General features: G+C 34.0%; 1 protein-coding gene and 1 long non-coding RNA gene across 9 annotated transcripts in view; one reads left to right on the plus strand and one right to left on the minus strand.

Annotated features, from left to right (window-relative positions):
• LOC136830207 (uncharacterized) overlaps positions 1–15,475 on the plus strand; it is a 71,557-nt gene that overhangs the window by 12,121 nt on the left and 43,961 nt on the right. The window lies entirely within an intron of this gene.
• The window catches only part of LOC136830199 (muscle M-line assembly protein unc-89-like), a 30,751-nt gene continuing 15,984 nt past the window's right edge, over positions 709–15,475 (minus strand). For all 8 annotated transcript variants that reach the window (XM_067089484.1, XM_067089489.1, XM_067089485.1 and 5 more), the window contains exons 10-15: positions 14,319–14,399; positions 12,957–13,048; positions 12,658–12,714; positions 11,557–11,758; positions 6,725–6,891; positions 709–5,257 (exon numbers count right to left, since the gene is read on the minus strand). In XM_067089484.1, the coding sequence (XP_066945585.1) occupies positions 5,239–5,257; positions 6,725–6,891; positions 11,557–11,758; positions 12,658–12,714; positions 12,957–13,048; positions 14,319–14,399 (618 nt within the window). In that variant the 3' untranslated portion in view covers positions 709–5,238. The remainder of the gene's footprint in view (positions 5,258–6,724; positions 6,892–11,556; positions 11,759–12,657; positions 12,715–12,956; positions 13,049–14,318; positions 14,400–15,475) is intronic.

The following is a 15,475-nucleotide window of genomic DNA, read 5'->3' on the forward strand; positions in this document are numbered from 1 at the left end:
TTGCATCAGCACATTTGTGTTGGATCAATGTTTTCATCATCCTCATTTTTCACCACTGCTGAATCATGTTGAAGACTGAAGCAAGAGTGATTATTAGCTATCTTTACCAATCTGGAAGGTTAGTTGTACTTTTAAGAATAAGACTTTTTATCAGTTGGTTGTGTTTTATAAATGTGATAGAGTATCATACAATATAACTGCTTGGTATGAAAAATTGACTGCATTAAGTATCATAGTATGGTATTCTCTCTCCCTCCATACCTTCCACTGCTCATATGTCAGTGCACCTCACACAGTGCACTGTAGGCATTACTAAAGGTTTTTTGCAGCATTGCTTTGGCCCCTAGCTGTAACGCCTTTCACTCCTTCAACTGTACGTTCATACATAAATATTCTCTTTCTTCCACCAGAGTTTCCACACACTCCCAACAATTGTTTCCTCCTGTTATATCTTTAAAACCTTTTTACTCTGTTTCCCTTTAAAACCTTTTTACCCTAAGTTTCCCTTTTAGTGCTGAATGACCTTATCGGCCCCAGCGCTTGACCTTTGGTCAGAATTTTATATCCAATTCCATATATACCCTGTTCATACTGCATTGAACTGTAGACTGTGAGAGGTGTATTGTACTGTACTTTGTTTATAATATGGTAAAATATCATCAGAGAAACCTAATTTGGCTTAAGGGATCAATTAGTAAGATAACAGTATTAATATTATAATTTTTTTATTACAAGGCATAAAGATATAAATTTTGACATATACATTCTATTTGTATTACAACTATGTTTATAGTTATAAAGACCATTATGTTATCATTATCACAATAATAGCAAGATTGCTGTTAATTTATACAAAGTATAAGCTTAACCATAAGTACATTAGTAGATTTCTGTATGGCTTTCCTCTGCTTTAAGGTATACCTATAATAAAATTAAACTTTGTGAAAACTTTTCTTCAGCTAAAATTCAACAGTATTAGTTCTGAGATGAGCTGTCTAAGGTCTAAGGTTATTCTCTTCACAAAATAAGAAAGATGGAACTGGGATTTCATTTGTAATTTTTTCAGCTTATAAGCTTGAAGTACCATGAAGTAGCAGAGGGATTAATCCTATGAAATCTACAACACATAAAAAAGGGCATTCAGCTTAAAACTAGCCCATATGCCAACACTACATTCAAACTACTTTTTGAAAGTTACCACCATCCTTATGGAAAAAAAAATAAAAAACAGAACCTTATCTGAAAGACAGCACCAGTACTTAATGCATAACAACTCTCATGGACTAGTTTAAAGCATAATTTAACATCTGTCAAATGTAATGATATCTACATTTCAGACTAAAAAAAAAAAAAAAAAAAAAAAAAGTCATTTGTGACAAAACATTGAGCAGATGCTCTTGGCAACACTGTTAATGAGCAACAAAGTCACAGTTTCTACAAAATTTTACACTCCTTTTAGCCAAAATTTATCTTTACTTAGAGAAAGAGCAAGAAATAAATTTGTCTTGGTTTTCTTATTGTAAGGTCGTACCAAGTGCCATATTAACCACCTTTCTTGAACCATGGGTTTTACCCAGGCCAAGATGGCTGTAATTCCCTTGCTTGAGGGGTAAACTAGAACACTAACCTGATCTGTGTATTTGGTACTCATTTGTCCCCCTCCTAACAAGGAGGGACTAGTTTTCTGCTCTATTTTTGTGCATCTGTCAGCCATGCTTATCTTGTTTACATAGTTTTTATATTTATCCTTATTGTTATTTGTGACTGTTAATTGTACATATGTTTCACTCCATCTTGGTTGTTAGTTTTAAGTTTAGTGAAACCTTGCTAAGCAAGTACAAGGCTTTTTGGCTTAATCCCTAAGAATGCATGCACATTATTAATAGTAATAATCAGTGATACTAAGTCTGGTCCTGTAAATTATACATTTTCCCTGGGGTTCCTACATATATTCTACAGTATATTCTATAAAATGCAATGCAGCGTACAATATCCACAAAAAAATATATCACTTGAAATGCAATTTCCCATTTTGCACTGAAGAACTGACTCAAGACTCGGAACCACAAGACCATGTAAGGGGGCGGCATAAAAAAATGGGGGCTTTACATCTTTGGATGTTAAATTCAAAATTCAATATTAATTTACGTAATAGTCTCTGGGACATGTAGACTTCCCTACATCACTAAGAATATCGCTTCAATCCTAAATGAAAATAGCTAAAACTCTACAGCAAGTGAGATATTCATTGTGTCCGATGCATTTGAGTGAGGTACAGTAGCCTATATGAATTTATTACAGGGTTATAAACTGAGTAGGCCTATGATAGACTATCAAAACATGACAAAATATGGCCAAATGTCTCAAATTTACATACTTTAAGGTGGAAAAGTATAATCTCTGATAAAACTTAAAGCTCTAAAAAAAAGCTAAATCACACCAGTAGAATAGTACAAAAATACTAACATTTACTAATATCCTTGGCTATGTTGATTTTAGTGGAAATTTTGTGGACAAAAACAAAAAGTTTCAATACCTATGCTACAAATGCGTGTCCTCAAAGTTCAAGTAATGTAAGCATATGCATGACTCACATTTCAAAGAGCTATTTTTTTCAGTCAATTTTCACATAGTTCTCAATTTTCATTTTAATGTCTTTGTTGTACAAAAGTTTATGACATAGAGTTACCTTTCATTATTAATTACACTATTATGCCTTTGCCTTTTATTGTTACTATATTAGTCTTTATGTTGAAATTTTGATTTTATATCATTACTTAACTATGTTATTGCTTTCCAGCATCCTCAGTCTGTTTTGAATCCTATGTGTGTGTTAAAAAAAGCCCAATGAAAATCTAAATCAAAATCAGTTTTAAATTACAGTATTCACATGTTTCACTACAGACCAGAATGAGATTAAAACCAGTGATAACTAAATACAGGAATGTTTTGCACAAAAGTTGTCGAACTTTCCATTATCATTTAACAAAGGCAAGTTTCAACAGCATCGCAACCAGCTGATAGCATTGTCATTCTTTAGAAAATTATGCCCAGTTCTAAAAGTTGCAATGATTAATAATTTAAGAAATAGAACCTCAGCTCTTCAAGTAACAACTACTAGAAATTCTAATATCTAACCAAGTCACCACTACACTTGAAACTGCAGTCACGAACAACTTGAGTATGTGTGTGGCAGATTATCTTAACATCCATATCACTATGGGTAATATACCCAAAACCTGGAAATTTGTAAGCTCCTTGGAAATTTACATATTCTTTTGTTTTTGGTCAACAGGAATGTATGTTTTGGAAAAATGTATACCATTATATCCCACTGAAATAACTTCTTCAAGGAAGAAATCAAGAATTCTGCACTATCCCTTGAGGACTAACTAAAAATTTTTCAATTTTCTAGGAATTATCAAAACACTCTTGACAAATATAATGGTTCTAAACATTGCAAACATGTTAGACACCCCAATTTTGGGGAGAGGTATTGAAAAAGTGAATATGCTCCTTTTTTCCCCAGATCTTCACAGCATATTAGAAGGTCTGCCCCATGTAAAATATGCATTTTTCCAATTATAGTAATGGCCTTTGCCTAATTTAGTGACTAGCACTCATTTTTTATATTGTAATTTTAAGTATGATAACACAAGATATGTCTTCCTAACACAAGATATGTCTTCCTTCATTTCTTCAGTTCAACCAGATCACCAAGTGTCTTTACTTAGGACTGATTAGGGAACTTTCAAGAAGAGAAAAGTTATGTAAAGAAAGAATTAAAAATCGAGTTGCTGTTTGAACAACAACAATGGCACTGTACCTAAAAAAACAGTTTGCATATGAAATATCCATAATGTCCTTTAAAGAAATTTTGTTTCAAATATTTTCTCTGAAGCATTTATTTACGAAACTATTATTTCTACATATATACATACATAAATAGTTTTCCTTCTAAATTCGTAAATCTGAAGACTGAAAAATCTGAGTTAAAAATATTGGGAAACCAATTAAAAATTATAATAGCATTCAATAAAAATCATGATTTCCCAACTTCACACTCACTTGAAAATTTCAATTCAGAAAGACTTTAAAAAAAAACCTGCTTTAAACTACAGAGTGATAAAATATCACCTTGAGAATTTCTATTTGGGCAGGCCCTTAAAAAAAACAGTACTTTAAACTACTCTGTGATAAAATATCTCATAACCTATAAAGTTGACTCATAACCTATAAAGTTGTCAAGTGAATGTTTAGTGAATAAACCAAAAGTAGATATAAAATCTTGGAACTGAACTTGTGTGGGTTACCACTCTCATGTTCAGGTAAAGACTTTTGTGCTATTAGGAATACTGTTCTCTATAACCACATCACATTCCATTCCAACAGTTAATATAAAAAATTTTTGCATACTTGCACTGTTTACACATTTTCACATCATAGTCATCTGAATTATCACACACATATGTACCTAACAGTTGCATAGAAGCTAAGTTTTTATTGTGTAATAAGAAATATGTAAGGCATAACCTCTGAAGGTAAAAAGAGTAATACAGTATAATCTAGAAAAAAAAAACTAGTGGTAATGTCATGATTGGTCCCTTATCTTAAGAACAGAATTAGTAATGTCACGATTGGTACTGAATTATTTTTATCCCAACAGGAAAAATTTATATACATAACATATACAATATGTGCATATACATATCTTTACTCACTCTATTAGTGTTTCTGCTTTGACTGCATGCTAAAGAATATGCATCCCTCATTTTTTTTTTTTTTTTTTTGCAAGAAAATTCAGTTACATGTATATTTGGGAAGACAATAATTACAAGTTAAAGTACTAGGGCACCTGTATATTTGCTTACAGCTGCAGTTACAGCTACAGTCGTCAGCTTTGTTTGCCACTGGCATTGCAAAAACATTCCCTTTATTTTTAGCTGCTGAATTCATATAGAAGCAACAGACCCAGTCAAAGTGCCATAGTAATTTTAACTTTAATAGTACAGACTCCACTAAATATTCCTGCATACATTTGAACTGTCGTGAGTCCTTTGAGCCAAAATTATCTTGCAGGCACAACAATTGAGCAAAAAATTAGAACACTGATAAATTTCTAATACAGAACTACACTTTTCTAAATATGGCAAATTCTCTTGAGACTTCGAAGTATTATATTTCAAAAAGAAAACATAACTTTCCAAAAAGCCTCACAGGTACCATCATCTCAGTTTTCTAGTAGTCAGGAAGGAACCTGAAACGAAAAAATTCATAGTGTAAAATAAAAAATTCGGTGTAAAATAAAAATATTCATGATTAAATTTATGACCTTGAAGGGGTACTGCTTCCTTATGCCATTAATGTCTAAAGTATGCCTTGTGAAGCATACTGGATACAGTATTCAAGGTTCTTTGTGGCATCCCTTCCTCCCAGATGCTTTTGTTCTGTCTTTTACAACTTCTCGTAGTTCTCTTTCCACAAAGCAGCTCAACGTTAAGGCTCATTCAACGTTTACCTCTCGTGCAATTGCAATTCATCCAGGGCTGCCCTACGAGTCTAGAAGTAGTCACTGGTCTGCTTAAATTACCATTTTATAAAAATAAATAAAATGGACTTCTAGTTTGTTTACACATTCCACTAACATATCTGGGAATATCTTTTATCTTCTACTAGTAATGATAAGATCCCCGTGCTAAAGCTACAATCTTTTGGACAGTACTTTACACATTAAAAGCAGAACACAGTAGTACCTAAAATTAACAGATGTTCTGGGGGTCTGGCTTTCTGATAAGTATAAAAATCTGTTAAAGACTGTATGTTTAAAGCCTGCACTAGGATATTTTTTTAGATGTCTTACAGCTAACAGCAGTTCCACATAATTCCTAACATAAACTTGCCTTTACTTTAAGACTTTACATTCCATGCATTCCATTCATGAGATTTATCTAAAAATGTATCACATCTAGAATGATACCATGGAAAAAAATAATCATAAGAATTTAGATGGTACATGATTAAAGAAGTCTGTTGAGCGGAGGTGTTAATCTCTTCATGAAGTGTTGTTTCAAAGAATAACTGAAAAATTCACTGATGTTTGGACTAATTTACATTAGAACTATATTTGCATAAACAACTGTAACAATAAAAAATATTTTCATATGCTAACAACTGAAGATCACAGACTTCTTCCGATAAAATTGCTGATTGCTATGATTCTTCGGAGGATCATGAAAACTGTGCATTATATAGTAGCATGATCAGATAATCAAGTCAGTTTCTGACTCGAAATCTTTCCTGCAGTTGTTCCTCCTTTTAAATTGTCTGATCTTCGGGGGATAATGAAAACTGTGCATTATATACTGGCATGATCAGATAATCGAGTCAGTTTTTAACTCGAAATCTTTCCCGCAGGGGTTGTTCCTTTTAAATTGGCAGTGAAAAATGGAAACAGTTTAACATTTATAGAATCTTATGTGGGAAGAAGAGTATAGGCTATAAGCAGTACAGCTAGAGAGAAATGGGATGCTGCAAAGAACCCTTAATACTACATAATACTGCCAACTTAACGGGGTGTTATGCATTACGTTCATTATTACCTTCAAGCACTTCACTATGATAAAAATACTGTAATGAAAGACTAAATAATGAAGAGAATCAAAATTTTCATTTTCCATTACTAAATGGAACCATGTTTCCAATAAAAAACAAAGAAATAACTTACACTCCTAAGACTGGGTATGACTGTTTGAAGAATTGGTAAAATTCTATTTTCTGCTGGTTGAAAATTCTATCGATGTCTGCATGATTTTGAAAGATGGTTTCACAGATGAAGTTCACTACTTGCTGAGAATGACCAACTTTCAATACACTGCTTAGCAGTGTATCACCCTGAAATTAATTTTGTAATTAATAGACTTGGACATTTTTTATGCAAATGAAATAAAATTCTTCCAATAGTTAATTGGTTAAAGCATTCTGAGAAAATTGAACATCTCCATGCAGTAAGATATAATGAATTTTCTTTTAAAGTATCACCAACAGCTTTAGTAACACTAGTTACTATCCAGATAACTGATTGGCTTTAAAGCACTAAATGATAAAAGACAACTGCAATTGAACCAGATACTTTTCTTTTTATCAAAAACTAGTTGTGAAATTTGAACCTCAATTAATTTTCTAGCTGCCCTGATTAACCCTTAAACGCCGACTGGACATATCATATGTCGACTAAAATTGTCTGTTGGGTGCCGAGTGGACGTACCGTATGTCGACTACAAAAAATTTCAACCTTCAGTCAACTTTGACTCGACCGAAATGGTCGAAAAACGCAATTGTAAGCTAAAACTCTTACATTCTAGTAATATTCAATCATTTACCTTCATTTGGCAACATATTGGAAGTCTCTAGCACAATATTTCGATTTATGGTGAATTAAAAAAAAAAAATTTTCCTTACGTCCGCATGTAACGGCCAAAAATTTCAGAAATTCTTTCATCATTTTGTCGTAATTTTTGCACCGTTTTATATTAGCCATTACATGAAGTTTTATATATGAAAATGTGCACAATTTCATGTAAAATACAACAAAAAACAACCCATGGTTGTAGCTTTTATCAATTTGGAAATATTTTCATATAAATCATGATAACTGCCAAAATTTCAACCTTCGGTCAACTTTGACTCGACCAAAATGGTAAAAAAACGCAATTGTAAGCTAAAACTCTTACATTCTAGTAATATTCAATCATTTACCTTCATTTTGCAACAAATTGGAAGTCTCTAGCACAATATTTCGATTTATGGTGAATTTTTTAAAAAACTTTTTCCTTACGTCCGCGCCAGAAATTCTTTCGTCACGTTGTCGTAGTAATGTTTGCACCGTTTTATATTAGTCGTTACATAAAGTTTTATATATGGAAATGTGCGCAATTTCATGTAGAATACAACAGAAAATAACTCATGGTTGTAGCTTTTATCAGTTTGGAAATATTTTCATATAAATCATGATAACTGCCAAAATTTCAACCTTTGGTCAACTTTAACTCGACCGAAATGGTCGAAAAACGCAATTATAAGATAAAACTCTTACATTCTAGTAATATTCAATCATGTACCTTCATTTTGCAACAAACTGGAAGACTCTAGCACAATATTTCGATTTATGGTGAATTTCTGAAAAAAAAAAACTTTTTAAATTACGTCTGCGCTGCGTAACTCTGCCGAACATCTCAGAAATTCTTTCGTCACATTGTCGTAATGTTTGCATCGTTTTACATTAGTCGTTACTTAAACTTTTATATATGAAAATCTGCGCAATTTCATGTAGAATACAACAGAAAATAACTCATGGTTGTAGCTTTTATCAGTTTTGAAATATTTTCACATAAATCACGATAACTGCCAAAATTTCAACCTTCGGTCAACTTTAACTCCACCGAAATGGTCGAAAAACGCAATTGTAAGCTAAAACTCTTACATTCTAGTAGATTCAATCATTTACCTTCATTTTGCAATAAATTGTAAGTCTCTAGCACAATATTTCAATTTATAGTGAATTTTTGAAAAAAACTTTTTCCTTACATCCGCTCGGTAACTCGGCCGAACATCTCGGAAATTCTTTCGTCACATTGTCATAATGTTTGCACCGTTTTATATTAGTCATTACATAAACTTTTATATATGAAATTGTGCGCAATTTCATGTAGAATACAACAGAAAATGACTCGTGGTTGTAGCTTTTATCAGTTTTGAAATATTTTCATATAAATCACGATAAATAGAAAAAATTCGACCTTTGGTCAACTTTAACTCGACCGAAATGGTCGAAAACTGCAATTTTAAGCTAAAAAACTTAGTCTAGTAATATTCAATCAATTAGCTTCATTTTTCAACAAACGGGAAGTCTCTAGCACAATATTTCGATTTATGGTGAATTTTTGAAAAAACTTTTTTTACGTCCGCTGCAAATTCATGCATCATTTTGTGATAATATTTTCTCTGTGTTGCTTTGATCGTTTTACAATTTGTTATATACCAAAATCATCGCAATTTAGTGTACAATACAAAGAAAAAAAAATAACCCGTTAGCTTTAACCGTTTTGCTCACAGCGTGATTTGTATACAATTATATATGAAAATTTTTTTTCACGCTGTCATATATTTCAATATTTATATATGATAATGATATTTTTTTTCATTTCTGATGGTTGCATACTAAACTTCAGGCAGTGACAAAAAAAAGGAGCCAAAAATGAACTCTTAATCTTAAAAACTAAGCATGCTGTGAGTTTTTGAAAAAAACTTTTTTTTCTGCTTCCGCGCTAACTCCCGAACGCCGCCGGCATACGGGAGACGTTTTTGTAAATAGAGGCTCGGCGTTAGAGGGTTAATTGCCTAAGAGAGAGAGAGAATTAAGGAATGTAGTTTCCATAGCTAAAATATATGTTAGGTGTTCACTTCTGAGTGAATTTCTTTCCAGTCCAGCCAAGACTCTTGGCATATATGTTTATATAAGAATGGAGAAACACAAGCCCTCCAGGTTAGCTCTAAACAAGTTGAGAACATTAGCCCAGCAGTCTGGTAAAACTATTTAAAACATAATGTAGTCCAAATCTGAGAACATTAGCCCAGCAGTCTGGTAAAACTATTTAAAACATAATGTAGTCCAAATCAAAATGATGTTTGTTTGAAAAAAAGAAATCATTACTTAGAACAATTTTCGTATATGACAGAAGGCCACTGTCAGCGTATTTTTTCCTATTTGGCCTCATCCACAGGCTTTTTACAACAGGGATCTTCCATCCTCAGAGTCAAGGAATTAGGGTCAGAAAGATTTGAAAGTGTTACTATTGGTTTAGGGAAATACAGGAAAAGAGAAAGAGTAAGAAATTTAGTCCAAGGGGAGAAACTTGGATTCTGACACAACTGAGACCATGCAGACCCAAGGACTGATTCAAACTCTACCTGCAAAGATGCAAAGAAAAAAACCCTCCCCAAAGTCTCCATGAACCAACTCTAGCAATCCCTTTCCCCTAACCACATAACTGGCCTTTTTTAATTTTTCTATTATCTGAATTACCATATCTGGCCAGGATATGTTCTGGTGTAGATACTGTATAGCAGTTTATAACACAATACTAAATTTGGACAAAGCACATAATTCAAGGAACAAAAATGTGTGTGTGCTCTGCCTGACTGTGAACAAATGAGAAAATGACACTGGGCACAACTATAAACTGCGCTCTATGCCACCATAATCTCAATGCTCATGACTGCTAAATTAGACTACCAATTGGACAGGGGCTATGTCAAAAACTAATCTAGAGATACACTTCAGGAAAGGACATCATCATTATTATTTAAAAATAAGCTCAGGAACATAGAAATTAAGTGTATTGGTTGCAATACAATGGCTTGAAACAGAATGAAGTTACCTTGTATTACAGTTACCTCTATGCCACCACCAGCCAAGGTATGTAACCTGTAAACCTCCCTTGCTATGGTGCAACTCCACTGCCTTCTTAATGACTAATGAGTCAAACACTAAAGAACCCTACCTCAAAAGAAAAGGAGCAGTTGTGGTCACATTAGGCTGAACAGAAGATTCCAAATCTGTTCCAATAGAAGTGACAGCACCCCCACTATAGCTGTCCAGATTTATCTTTCAGCTTAATGAGATAGTAACACTTACAAGGGTTACTACACAGACCACAGTAACCAAAGGCTTCTATGTGGTAATTGTTGGTTTGTTTAACAACCATTTGTTCCTATTGAGGCAAGCAAGGTGAATAAACACAATGAACAGTCTTGCTCTATGGAACCACTGACATATGTTACTGTGTCATACTAAACTTGATAATGTTATGTCATTTCCTTTGGCAGATCTTAAAATTATGTGCCCAGAGCAAAAACACCATCTGAACTGGAAATATCTTTTGAAGTGAACAGCTATATGGACTTGAATGCTACGACAAAAAATGAGTTCAACAGCTCTCATATGCTAAGATCTACATTAACCAATAACGATTCACCATCAGGTGCCTCGTGAATTGAGTAAAACCACTTTAAGAACACTACTCCAGGTGTTGTAAGACTTCCAGCAGACATATTAAATTTACTAGTTTTAAAGGTGCTGGTATCCTTGAATTTTGTAAACAAATGCCTGCCTCCTTTTATCACTACATTTAACACAATGCATACGGATAGAAAGCAAACTGTAACAAACACAAGTACAAAATTACTGTACTGTACTGGTTTTTAGCCAGAGGTTTAATGGATAGAAGAGCTACCACAAGTCTACATCACACCAAACACTAAGGCAGCAATAGCAATATACTCACTCACCACCCCATCTCATGGAATATAATAACAATGCTGAATGATATTCTTGGTCCTGATACCTATCATTTGCTCCTAAATGAATATATCCCTCAATACATCTTAATTTCTTTAACCTATAGATGACAATTTCCCATCAACAGTGCAGTGTAATGAGAACTATATCATGGATAAATTTTTTTTTTTACCTTCACAACATTTGCTATCATTACTAACCTCATTATTGACCATGGCAAATGGAGAGTAGAATGTCTGCTCATCAGAGTTGCCACAATTCATGCACATTTTAATGGGTGTTCTGTTATTTATTGGGTATTCACAGCACATTCTGATTGTCTTCGCTCGATTCACCATTGCGCATAAATTCTCTCGGAATCTGTCACTGTCCTCTTGCTGACAAGCCACAACCATGCAGGGCCTGTAAAACATCTTTTTGTCAACATTCCTATACACTGTGGTATTCCGGGAATCAATCGACATTCAAGTGTTCATGTATGGTCTCATTGAATCAAACATCAGGCAATGGTATCAACAGTATTAGCCACTTCAAGGCAACAGCTCTTATTTGACAACTAATGCATATTAACATAGGAATATTGGGAAATGCTATAAAAACAATCCTCTTTCAGTTGTCTACATCAAAAACCTACTGGTCTGATGATGCCTAAAAGATAAATAATTTCTCAAAAAATATTTTCCTTACAAACTCATTAAGCCAAGTGGTGAGAAGTACAGGGAGTACAGAAAGTACACTTTTCATAGACATGTAACAGATTAGTTAATCATAAATAAACCTAAACCTAGTCAGCAAAGAAGCAAACACGTTAATTTGAGAAATTATTCTATCCAAAAAATCATTACCAGTCAACCCTTATTAACACCAAGTAGCATGAAATACAACAAAAAAAAAAATAATGTGGTAGGGGAGGAAATACATAATTCTCTGATTAGTTATTCTTCACCTGGAAAAGTTAACCCAAACCTTTATTTCATAACTAAAACTACACCAGCTGATTATGAAATTTAGGAGCTGACAATGTGATTGTGAAAATTTGAACAGTCCTTGGAGGATTACGATCTGAAGGGTCTGTAGAATCCCTTGAGCAGTGGCTTGACTTACTCACAGATGTACAATAATGACTGACGTGTCAGTTGGAGAAATGGGATCTGAAGGCACATGCACAGCTCTACTGGTTAAGTAACATTCTTCAACTGACTTAGGTGTCTGGGGTATTTCATGCAAGTAATTACTATAACAGCAATATTCGGAACACTATGATTCCGCCCACAAAAAAGCTGAGAAAATGCATAACTTACGTGTCTCCCTCTTTGTCCTTCTTTGTAAGCTCCTCGTTACTTATCTTGGCCATTTTCCTGAAAATTATAATACAGTGATTTCTGACATTCAAACTTTAGCCTAGGCTTAATGGCCTGGAAATTAATCGTGCAAACACTGAGTTTAGATTAAAATTTTTTGTTTCCCCTCTAATGATACATATAACATGCATCAGATGCTATTATCTCACGTGATAATCTACAAATACAGTTATAAAGTTGCAGATCCATATAGCCAATTCAATTCAGAAAATGAAATACAATTACAACATCACACATACTTTGATGCTTTATCGAATAGTTGTTTATCCAAACACTGGTGAAGTTCAAGTTCAGCTTCCCGTCGGGACAAATCAAGCTCAATCACTGAAGGCTGTAAATATATAAAAATCAATTTTAACATGAAGAAATTATTGATCAAAAGGAAACATAATTAGCATGAACAGAACATTCATCAAAAGAGTTCATGAGTTTCACCATGATTCATTGTATTTAAACTCAGTCTTGTGTGATGATATAAGAAATCTAGATATCTGTTGTGGGAATATGAATTTTTTTATTTTATCAACTTTATTATAAGTAAATATTCTCCAACCCCTGCAATAATAGGAACATTTTGGGCTAAGTCTGCTTCTAGAAAGCTTGGTCTCTGTCATGTCCCAGATGGACAAATTTAAGGACTTAATTTTTTATATACTTACTTTATATTTTCACACAAACAAACACACACTAACTGTATGTAGAATCTGAGTTCTACACTGCTACCTGGTTCTATGCCCTCGGGTCTACATGCATCTGTAGTTATTTGTTTTTGTTGTTAATATGATAAATCTGTCTAATACAGGCAGTCCCCGGTTATCGTCGGGGTTCCGTTTCTGAGGTTGTGATGATAACCGAAAATCGGCGATTTCGGTGCTTTATCGGCGATTTTCGGGGGTTATTGGTGCCGAAAAGCGCCGATTTTCGGCGCCTCTGTTAGATATGTATCGGCGCTGATAAGTGGAAATTGGCGATTTTCGGTGCCGAAAATTGCCGATTTCCGTCGCTAGACAAGCCCCATAAAACCGGATTGCTGTTAACCGAGCCGGCCGTTAACCTGGGACTGCCTGTAAATGTAATTAACCTTACCTATTGCATTTTTCCTCTTGTTTCTAATAATACAAATATACAGGCAGTCCCCAGTTTACAACATGTCCGGCTTACAACGTTCCGAGGTTACGACGCTTTTCAAATATATTCATTAGAAATTATTTCCCGGTTTACGACGCATGTTCCGGGGTTACGACGCGTCGTACGCCGATCCGACAGAAGAAATATGGCTCTAAAACGGCAGAATAATAAAAATTTTGAGTTTTTTTTTATGGAAAACTCAATGAAAATGTAGTTTACATCGTTTTCAGTACACCCAAAGCATTAAAAGTAAGATTTTCTCAGGATTTTTTATGATTTTCGACGATTTTTTGGTTTATGATGCCGTGTAAAAACGGAACCCCCGTCGTAAACCGGGGACTGCCTGTATATACAGTACCAAATTGTAAGTATACAGTATAATAAGTGGAAAGCAATTTTGCATTTTTAATACATTAAAACTTCTGATAGGGAAATAACAATACATATACCAAATAATTAGATTCTTTACTTACTATTGGCTCTGTTGGTTGGTAACTGAAAAAATCACTGCTGCTGTTTTGAACAATATCATTTTCCAGGTATGTTGCATCAAGCTGAAAAATTATAAAAACAGGTTTCCCATTACTGCACCAAATTTTAATTTGGATAGTGTATTTCCATTATCATAAACAGATCATCATCATCACATCAGATCATCACCATCTCTTCACTCTCTTCTGTACTGTACATTTTATGCTTGAATTCTCATCTTGTCTTAGTTATCCATGTCCTTTTGGCATTTCCTGGACCTTAAAATATTGGCTGCTCCCCTGTCAATACATCACCCTCTTTGACACCACGTCTCTCAAGAGCTAAAAAAAAAAATTGTAAGATTTGTGCCATGAATTTCCCTTGGGGGTACCAGTTACAGTGCTTTGCAAGGCACACTGCTGCAGTGCTTTGAGACCTTCATTTTTCATCTATTCCCTGTGGTCACTTCTTACTTAGCTGTCTAACTCCTTTATTTTGTTCCATTTTCATTTCTAAGTTATAAACAAATCTTCTGGATAGTCCTGGAGAGTATGTGTATGGGTACATGCCTTTGAGGTCATATTAAACTACTCCAAATAACCTGAATGACTGTGAATCTCAGCATTTTTTAGTCACACATTTTATTTTCTTTATTAGTGCACTTCCCTCCAGTGTGTAAACAAATACTGTACAGGCCTTGTACAGTACATGCTTTATAGATTTTTAGCACGTTTACTTTTGGGATACAGCAACCTCACTCCCATACAAACACCCATTATCAAAACTGAAACAACTATTTGATCCTTTTCAAAATCAGGAAGGGTTCATATTAACTTCACAAATTTGTCAGTTATGGTCAAATACTTTCTACCCTAGCTATCAGGAATGTTTGATATGAAGACATAATGTTAAACACAAAGTCATTCAATCACCAAATTCTGTGATAAATTGAATGTTGTAATCTGAGAGGCTAAGAGAAGTTCCACGTGGCTGAGCAAGACATAAGTACCGTATTTGCTCCAGACCAGAGGTTAATCATAAGTATATCACAATTCTTTTCTTTTACCTGGAATTGAATTTAAATAACTGAATGAGTTTAATATACAGGAAGGTACTCTAAAGACTGTCTGTGCCCCATAATGGTGAGCAAACTCAGCCA

The sequence above is a fragment of the Macrobrachium rosenbergii genome, chromosome 46 (genome assembly GCF_040412425.1).
Source record: "Macrobrachium rosenbergii isolate ZJJX-2024 chromosome 46, ASM4041242v1, whole genome shotgun sequence".
NCBI lineage: Eukaryota > Metazoa > Arthropoda > Malacostraca > Decapoda > Palaemonidae > Macrobrachium > Macrobrachium rosenbergii.